General features: G+C 37.0%; 1 protein-coding gene across 1 annotated transcript in view; it reads left to right on the top strand.

Annotated features, from left to right (window-relative positions):
- Nucleotides 1-2,095: 2,095 nt before the first annotated feature.
- LOC110068073 (translocating chain-associated membrane protein 1-like) overlaps nt 2,096-9,764 on the top strand; it is an 8,866-nt gene continuing 1,197 nt past the window's right edge. The window contains exons 1-11 of the mRNA XM_089271115.1: nt 2,096-2,267; nt 2,387-2,450; nt 3,381-3,496; nt 4,093-4,209; nt 4,707-4,765; nt 4,954-5,038; nt 5,339-5,409; nt 5,540-5,650; nt 6,176-6,247; nt 7,400-7,471; nt 8,119-9,764. The exon at nt 8,119-9,764 is cut by the window's right edge and continues 1,197 nt beyond it. Coding sequence (XP_089127241.1) covers nt 2,145-2,267; nt 2,387-2,450; nt 3,381-3,496; nt 4,093-4,209; nt 4,707-4,765; nt 4,954-5,038; nt 5,339-5,409; nt 5,540-5,650; nt 6,176-6,247; nt 7,400-7,471; nt 8,119-8,380 — 1,152 coding nt within the window. The 5' untranslated portion in view covers nt 2,096-2,144 and the 3' untranslated portion in view covers nt 8,381-9,764. The remainder of the gene's footprint in view (nt 2,268-2,386; nt 2,451-3,380; nt 3,497-4,092; nt 4,210-4,706; nt 4,766-4,953; nt 5,039-5,338; nt 5,410-5,539; nt 5,651-6,175; nt 6,248-7,399; nt 7,472-8,118) is intronic.

Genomic DNA, 9,764 nt, shown 5'->3' with positions numbered 1-9,764 from the left:
CAAAATAAAACTACTTCATAGGTCATATTCAGATCGCAAACGCAACTTAACGTTTAATATTCTTTCCAAAATTAGAAGTGGACGATCTGTTTGGCAAAAATGAAAAAAAAAAAAAATCCTTTGAATTTCATATGCTTTAATGACGTCTGACTAACTTCAACCATGTAATGGGGATATCGTAGTGCAGAGTGGAATGTTCAACATACTTCCCTCTTTTTTGTCACAACTCTAACAAAACCGAGAAATTCATGCACACAGAGACGCTTCTCCCCAAAAAATATTCTGGATTCATAGCGAGTGTTAATAAACTATAACTACTACTGAAAGTGTTACTTCAGTTGTAGTTCTGCCACGGTGATTCGATGTAGCGCCCTCCTCCAGCTCCAACAAACGCCTTTCCAATATAGTCTCTCCATAGCGAAAGTTGACATTGAAATTAAAGATGGAATTTTTTCAAAAGAAATAAGCGCCGCGTCCCAAATAAGCCTCCCTCTGTATTAAGCTTTTTACATTTGATGTAACGCTAAACCAATTCGCAATACGCTAAACCAGTCCGCAATAGGCTAAACCATTTTAAATTAAACGCAACCAATTCACAATAGGCTAAACCATTTTAAATTAAACGCAACCAATTCTCAATAGGCTAAACCACTCGCAATACGTTGAACCCGATGATTCGTGGCAATACGCCAAACCAGGTCCACAGTAAGCTAAACCAATCTGCAGTACACCGAGCCATTTCATGTAAAGCTAAACCAAATCAGTTTTCGTTAATCTATCTGCCCTAAGGTTAATCCGTTTCTCTCAGTCTGCACCGTTTTACAAAGGGAAGCTGAATTATTTTTATTTAGGATAGATCATTAGTTGTTTTGATGTACCGTTTTGTGGTCGAGGGTTAGACAATTTTAACATTGTCTAAACCATTTATCAGTTCGGTTTTCCACTTGACCGCACGAGGACACCTGTCTAAGTGCATTTTAACTTCAGCATTTCTGAAATGTCTGGAACTTCTTGGAAACAACAATTAGACCGTTTCAATTGATTCTGAATTGTTTGCAACGTTTGTATTTTTGGCGGTGACGGCGGCCCATAATTATTGTAAACGTTTCTACAGTACAAATAGAGAAAACTCGTCTTATCCAAATTAAGTTGAAATATCTTAGTTTGCGTGAATTGGGTAGTCACATGGAAACGTTTTTTGTTTTGCTTTTCGAAAGAAAACACTAGCGAGGTGTGTAAAATCAAAATGAACGTTATACAGCAACTACTGAAACATGTGGAGGCGCGGTGGCCTCATGGTTAATGTGCTCACCTCCGGATCGAGCGGTCCGGGTCGAGCCCTGGCCGGGGACATTGTGTCGTCTTCTTGGGCAAGACATTTTACTCTCACATTGCCTCTCTCCACCTAGATGTCTAAGTGGGTACCGGCGAATTTAATGCTGGGGGTAGCCGTGGGATGGACTGGCATCCCATCCAGAGGGGAGTAGAAATACTCCTAGTCACTTCATGCTACCGAAACTGGGATAAGCTCCTGCCTGATGAGCCACTTGGCTCGTATGTAGACTTACAAAACGAGCACAAAAGATGGGTGCGATAAACGAATTACTGTGCAGTTAGTGAAAATCGGCTGAAAGAGACCAGTTATGTCAGCATCAATGGCGTCTTCTTGACGGTTACCTTTCCAAGAGTTTTCTGAGGCAGGCTGAAAGGCTAGGTGATGAAAATGGCATTCTTTTTCGCGAATCCCTCAGTGTTTCATTTGTGGATGGGAAGGAAGCTCGGTCTTTTGAGTTTTCCGAAAGGATCGTGAAAGCTCACTGACGTTCACTCAGAATTGCTATTGATTATCAGCCTCTCGCTTCACATCGTGCTACCGCTAGCCATGATAACCATAAGAAAATCAATTCATGGGTTTTCTTATCTTTCCTATATGAGCATGGTGCTTCGCTTGACGGCTCTTCGGGGCCGCCTTAGCCTGCGTCGCAGATATACCGGGGATTTTGCGACACGTCCGACTGCAACGCATTCGCCAAAATGGATTGTCCGAGTCGTAGATTGGGCACTAGCTTAATGGCGGCCAGAGCCTGGACACCACTATATCTCTTTCTTTTCTTCTCTGGTGTTTTACTTTTCACGCCGGGAAAATGCCAAGCAGGCGAAAAACGGGCAAAAATGCCCCGATACTTAGCCACGAATTTATGATTACAAATCATGGAGATATAGTTTCTTGTGTGTGTATGATTTTTATGGTCGGTCTGATGTTCCAGGTAAGAATATCGTGGTTTTCTCGTCAACCATTTTGTAGTCGTAAGCTTATAATATTGCATTGTTCATTACTTCTTGTGATAAAAATCCTAATTCTTTTTCTTTTATTGCTGATTTCCAGGCAACGTCTAAAGTAGCGTCTGTTTTTATCGCACCTCAACATAATCTTACCAGAACCTTAAACGGTAGGTGGGGAAAAAGAAGTTCCGATGCGTTTTATTTCAATCGGTTCTAAATGCTACCAACCGAGGCAGTTGATACACGTGAAACACGATGTATTTCTCTCGGAGAAGAATCAAGCCAGCTAGTGTAACAATCCTTTAACTGTAAATATTTTCGGCCAACTAAATCTCGATTTCTTCAAAATCTTTATGAATGAGTTGCCGAATTTTTTAAGGTTCAATCTTTTAAATTTGTCGTGGGAACTTTTGATTGGTCATTTTGTTGTAGACAATGGAACGATATAACTCGGTTATGTCTTTCATGACCGATTAAAAAGAAATTGTAGACTTTTACTGCTGCACTTGCTTGGAAACTTTTTTAATTAAGACGAAATTCTTCAGTTATATTTTCTTATAAATCTTGCTGTGTTTTTGACTTGAAGCGTGGTAAGTTAACTTTGTAGATCATGAGGCTTTAATTTTAAAACGGATATTGCATGGGTTACTTACACCTGTTCCAAAAATAAAATGGAATCTTGCTTGTTGTTCAAATGCCCCTTACAACTGCGTAAGGTTTTTATGTTTTCCATTTCACTGTTTGTAGTCTTGACTGCCAAAATTTTGGTTTAGTTGATGATGACTTTGTAATCTCTGATGATTCTTCCTGTAAATCAAAAAAAAAAAAACGTTTAACCCAGCATGTTTAAATAAATTTACAAGACTGGTAAAGAGTATCACATCAAACCCTGCAGTATGCAAAGAGCACCCTTACTCTCTCATCTGTAAAAGATCAAGCTTGAAAAGTTACTGAATACTTCAATTTGGTCCTAAAACAATAGAATTCATTAAACTTTCATTGATTCTCTCTGACCAGTGCTGTTTAGTGCAGGTTTCAAAATTGCCATCAACTGATTATTTTAAAAATATTGAATATGTTTTTTCTTTTTTATCTAGGATCGGAAGATCTTCTAACAACCTACACAAATGGACCGAAGGATTTTTGCACCATTTTCTTCTATTCTATGGCATGGATTGTGGTGCATGCCATCATTCAGGAGTACATCTGGGATGTAAGTTAAAGTGTCAATTGTCTTTGGTTATAATAAAGTTGTGGCTAATAAATGTAGCAACAGATGGAGTACACAGGTATACAGTTGAACTCCTGTTAAGTGGCCACCTATTAAATGGCCATCCCTACAAGGCAGCCAGTGATCAAAGTCCCAATGAGGGATTTTTCTATTGTTTTTACCTTGTTTAAGTGGCCACTATCCATTTCCCCAAGGGTGGCTGTTTAATAGGGGTTGAGCTGTATCTGAATTGAATAAAATTGACATGACATGATTGACTTGACATGTCATTCAGTAAATTGATCACACCATGTTGTAGGTTTATAGATAACTTTTTGTAGGCTTTCTTCACTGTTTCTTAAAGAATCTCTTAAACTGTGGTTCAGTGCTTGTGATCTGTTGATATTGATCAAATAAAAGCTCAGAAAGGACTACTATTAATTTATCTCTTCCTTACTAACCAATTTTGACTTGGTAATGATCTCCAAACATATAACAAAATAAAATCAATTTTGTTCTTTGACTATTTGTTGTTTGCAACTGCAAAAGGAAATTTCAATAATACGTCTCAGCTATCTGTTGTTATTCTTTGTTTGCAGAAAGTCTCCCGTAAGCTGCGTTTGTCAAAGACCAAAAATACAAAGTTCAATGATTCTGGAATATTACTGCCATTCTATTTTTTCTTTGCTGCTTGGGGAGCAGACATTATAGTCAAGGTAAAATATGCAGCAAAGATTTGAGCAAGAGTTATTTATGATTTGAAAATACGGTATCTTTGTCAGGGTTTCATTAAGGGTTGGGCCCAAGGCAAATTGACCAGCTGTGAGGATGGTTTTGCTTGCCTGGTTTGACCATGTAGAGGAAAGATTTTCTCCTAAAGAAATTCAGTTTAAAAAGTTTTGCCTGCCTGTGAAAACCAGTTGCCCTCTTACTCAAAACGTAACTGAAACTCCTGGTATCTTTCTTGTCTCTTAAATGAGCCCTGTAGCTATCCTCCTGGATAGATCCTGGCTTAATAGAGCTTGACTCTAAACATGCCAATATGTAGTTCTAAATGGTACATTCAAATGTATGTTAAATGCCAAACTTATATACTTTAGGTTTTCTTGTTTTTGTCATTTCAATCAATTTAAATTGATTTTTTAAAATTGCTTTCAAGCTAAGTGACAACTGAAACATAATTTTTATTAATACCATTTGCTTTAAATTATAGGAAGGATTTATTCCAAATATTTCAAAGCTTTGGGAAGGTTATCCACATAATGAAATGTCGTAAGTTCATTTTTAATTCAGTTAATGGTCTGTCTGTTAATTAGCAGTGAATTACAATGTAACTCCCATATGATAGTACATTTGAGGTGTGTATCATGCAGGAATCACTAGAGTTGAGTGTTTTGTTAATTTACATCATCGTTTTTCCACCGCACACTTTTGATGCATTGCTTTTTTTTTTCTGTCAGATTCACGCTCAAGTTCTACTTCATTCTTCAAATTTCCTTTTGGGTTCACTGCTTTCCAGAACTGTACTTCACAAGAGCTAAACGGGTAAGAGTTAATTATGTGAAGCCTAGAAAATATCCCTACCCACTCTAAGATGGCCATTTGAAATTCTGAGGGGGTGGGTGGTTTCAACAGCCAAATTTTTAAAAGGAAAGTAGGAAGTTAATCTGTAAATTCCAGGGGGAGGGGGTACAAACCAAATAACTATCCTTGTTGGAGGTTTGGATATTTTTTGGAACCACATAACTTGTGATAGATCAGGCCATGACATTTACGATCAGCTTCGCAAGAGAAAAATGTTTTACAGGTTATTTGTATCTTAATTTGCTCTCTTTTTTTTGACAGGAGGAGATTTTTCCAAAGGTTCAGTTATACATTGAATATCTGTTTTTCATCTGGGCTGCCTACATGCTGAAGTAAGTTAGTTTTCCAGTTTATAATACATAAGAAATGACTCTCCTGTTAAGCATCTGGTGGAGGCAAAAAAATTACCTGTTAGGCTCACCGGTCAGAATTTGACTGAGCAATTTTTTCTTCTCTTGTTAGTTTTACTCATGTTTCATTGTGTTGCTTGGTGGTTCACTGTGCAGTGGAGAGTATTTACCATGGAATGAGAATGTTACACATCAGCGGCAAAGACGATGTGGCCAACAGCTTGTAAGTGAAAGCACTGTCTAGTTATGCTAACAATAAATTTCTGCTTTCATTCAGCAGTTGTCCTTCACTGTTTTTAGAAGCTATTTTTGGTGGATAAAAGCTTAAAATGGGCAACTCCATGTATCATTCAAAACTAGAGACCTCCCCTATCCAAATGTTTTCAGTTTTGAATGAGCCATCCATTAGTTTGTGGTCCAACTGCGTTTCATTTTCAATTGACAACTTAAAGACTGGTCTGTCCAAATATATGTTACAAACATTACTGCTAGATTTTGATGATGTAGGCTGTTGTTGGCTGAATATATGTGACCCTCCATACGAAACACATCTTATCCACAAAAGCGTTTTTAGGGGGTTTGAGGTCATTCTGAAACCCTTTGGAGACCCAGTTTCAAGGGTTTGAAATCCTTTCAAAACCCTTTGGAAACCCTTTTGTCAACATATTATGTTGAGACGTACAACAACATTGTGATAGTTTTGGAATTCTCTTGCTTTTCACTGATTAACATTTCTTTTGTGTTTTAGGTTCTGGGTGTGGACTGTTCTATTTGCTATTGCCCGTTTTGCCATTATTGCTCTGACTGTCATGACCTTCTGGTATGAAATTTCTCTCTGAAAACTTTTTTAGTTTAAGACGTACTTTACACCACCAACTATTTAGATGAAAGAAGAGATGACATGACTTAACCCAGTTACTTTCTTCAGCAATTAAAGTGCCTATGAAGTAAAAAAATAATTGCTGTTTATTTGAAAGGCTTTTCAAAGTAAAGAAGAATGGTGTTTCCCTTTTTGGAATATCTTTTTTCGTTCTAGAGATATTTACGTTTTTGTATTATGCAAACGAGGAAAGTGATGACGTCATAGGTGGTTCCATTTGAACAGTAAAACACTGAATCAAGAATATCTCTAGAAATATTGGAGCAGTGTTCTTCAAACTTGACACCACAAATGTGCATTACAAAAGAAACAGAATGACACCTTCTGTGTTGTTGCCATGGCAACACTTTTGGCTCCAGTCTCTTTCTGTGAAAAACCAAACATGCCAATTTGCAACCCTTCGAAAAGGGACAGAGGGTCTTGCTTGGAACACACATGATTTCCATATTGCCTTAACTCTCCCCATTAGATTGTTGGGAATGGATGATCCTTGTTTAAGATAAAATCTGGTAATGTTAGTTTTAATTAAAACAGGACCAGCGGCATAACTGTTGTCATGGCGACGGCACAACGGGTGTCATTTTGTTTCTTTTGTGATGTACATTTCTGGTGCCAAGTTTAAAGAACACTGTTGTAATATTTCTAGAGATATTCTTGATTGAGTGTTGAACTGTTTTAGTGGAACCACCTATGACGTCATCACTTATAATACAAAAACGTGAATTCATATCTCTAAAACGAAAAAAGTTATTCCAAAAAGGAAAACCACATTCTTCTTTACTTTGAAAAGCCTTTCAAATCAGCAGCAATTACTTTTTACTTCATAGGCACTTTAAAGTATTAGTGGTTTGGGCAGCAACTCTTCTTGGAGTTTGTTTTAATTTATGATTGTGTCACAAGTTGAATGAAATATTTTGCTCTGTGTAACACCACCTTGGTGATAGAAACTAGAAAATATAACTTGGAACATCTTGGAGACAAGTATCACAAAACGTTGCTAGGCTAATATCCAAAACCCGTGATCTAGGACACCATGGTTTCCATATAAAGTACGAAGCTCTAACATTACTTCTCTGATGTCTTATAAATCAGGTACGGCCTGCCACGTTTGGACAATGCTGGTCTTAATGTGGATTCGGGGAACTTCAACAATCCACTAATACGGTTAGAAGATTGACCTACTCCTTTTAATACTGAATATATTTTTTTTTATTTTAATTCTATTTTGAGTGTACAGTTGAAAAATTTAGTTTTCCAATTGACTTGTACATCTCAATTTGTGCCACTACTACAGCTACAGTGGATGGTAAAATAATTTTGTGCTCAACATTTAAGAAATAGAAAACTTGTTCCGTGTTTCTATCAAGTTAGTAGCACAAGATGAAGTTTATGAGAATGAGAAAGGCTGTGGGAACATGAGCTGACAGGTCAGTGTTTCCACAGCTTTTTTGAGTTCTCTCAAACTTTCACAAAATTACTGTAACTCAAGAGAAACAGCTCAGAACATGTTTTCTATTTCTAATTAACAATTAGATTATGAGCTTGACATTCTTTTGAGCTTTTGTTATTCAAGAAACTGTAAATGCCCTCCTCTTAGTCTTCTCAGGAATTTTATTATGCATTTGTTGCTAAATGTTCTTTTAAAACTTCGGAGAAATGAGGAAACATTGCAGTTTTGTTGACCACACCAAGCTGCTACACACTAATGACTGATAGTGTGCAATGGATCAGCCAATCAGATTTCAGCATTTGCATTAGTATACTAGTAGAATTCTACTAATTAGTATTATCACAACTAATTTTACCATCAGACTCACTGCCATGGCTGGAGTGATACTCATGCAAGCCTGGTTGGCATGGAACTTCATTTGTTATCAGATCCGAGTGTGGCGTGAACGAGCTATTGCTGCCACACCCTCCAAAAAGAAAGAAACCAAGAAGAAGAACAAGAAAGAAAGTGACAAGAAGAAAAAGGACGAAGCTGTCGCTGAAGAGAGTGAGGAAGCTGAAGCTGAGGAATACGAGAAGAGGAATGGCTCACCAAAAGCTGTTACCAAAGTGAAGAAATCTTAAATTATTACGTTCATGGCCTGTGTTACGTAAGGGAAACCTTAGAAATGACAACTCAAGTCTCTCCTTATGAGAGGTATCTAAGGAAGATATTTGTCAAGAGTGAACGGTAAACAATGCCTTCATGTGTGCATTGCAAGTGAAGGTTTTGTAGACTTCTGCTTCTCTTGGTGACAATAGTGATGTGAAATCCTTGCCTTGCTAAGAGATGCAGAAAATAATTGTGATAAAAACCTGTAATGTTTGAGTGTTGTTTCATTGTCTGTACAATCTTGAGAAGTTGTTACTGTGTTGTTGTATACTGTGTTGTTTACATACTGCGGTTATTTACTGTCATAAATACATGTAGACCATTCCTGTGAAAAGAATGTCATGGATTTCTAGGCAATCATTAATTTATGTGTACAGTGGAACCTTGTTAATATTACTACCTGGCCGTAAAATTCTTGTCTTGTTTAAGGATCACAAATATATGACTGACCAATCGTTTAAACCCAACTAAAAACAAGTGGCAGTGATAACGAGTTGATCATATCGACAGGCTGGTTATAAGGCAGAGGTCCACACACTGTTTGATAATACAGAGTAAATAAGATCTTATTCTTTCGGTTATGAAATAAAATAATATCAATGTTGTGATAGATACCTCACACAACATCAAGAGCAGCCTCTCCTATTCTCAAAAACGTTTAAACGTTTAGGTGTTCTTGCGGCCTACTTCTTGTAGAGTTCAGATGGAAAATGGAAAGTCAAAACAGGGAATTTGAAGGCTGCTTTCCAGAAAGGGCTGAAAAAATAATTAAGGGAATTAGTAAATTCAAATATTTAATGAGCCAAAATGGGTCAAAGTCAAAGACCAAGACAGTTTAAAGACCTACATTTCAAATGAACAAGTATTGTCGGACCGTCACCCCATGAAAATGTAATTAGACCCTAATTATCTTTACAAACACTGCCTAAATAACTTTATCTTTTATTCTAGTTTAGCTGTTTTGAGGACAGGAGAGATGCATAATATTTTCTGTCACAGGATATTGTGATCATTGATTTAATGGATATTAATTTGATAGAACTTATTAAGTTAATTTGGGGTTATAATCACGATTGATTAGCCTTAAATGTGTATTTTACATCTGCCATTTATCTCACATTAATTATTTAACATTTTACTCACATATTCTAAATATTGAACTTTCTAACATTTTACTTTATTCATTTCCTGAATCTTACATTTAGTTAAACAGAATTGGTGGCAGTTGTCCTAGGGATGGGAGGGTAATGAACTACACGTTGCTGCTGGGGTTGGGGCGGGGTGCTATTTTTACTGCTAGTAGGACTGAGTAGAGTAGAATTCAGAGAGAAAACATCACATTATTTTTTCAAATGA

Source organism: Orbicella faveolata, unplaced genomic scaffold (assembly GCF_042242905.1).
Source record: "Orbicella faveolata isolate gen_17 unplaced genomic scaffold, um_ofav_v1 contig_34, whole genome shotgun sequence".
Classification (NCBI taxonomy): domain Eukaryota; kingdom Metazoa; phylum Cnidaria; class Anthozoa; order Scleractinia; family Merulinidae; genus Orbicella; species Orbicella faveolata.
Note: the sequence above shows the minus strand (reverse complement) of the source record. Positions and strands in the feature narration are given on the sequence as shown.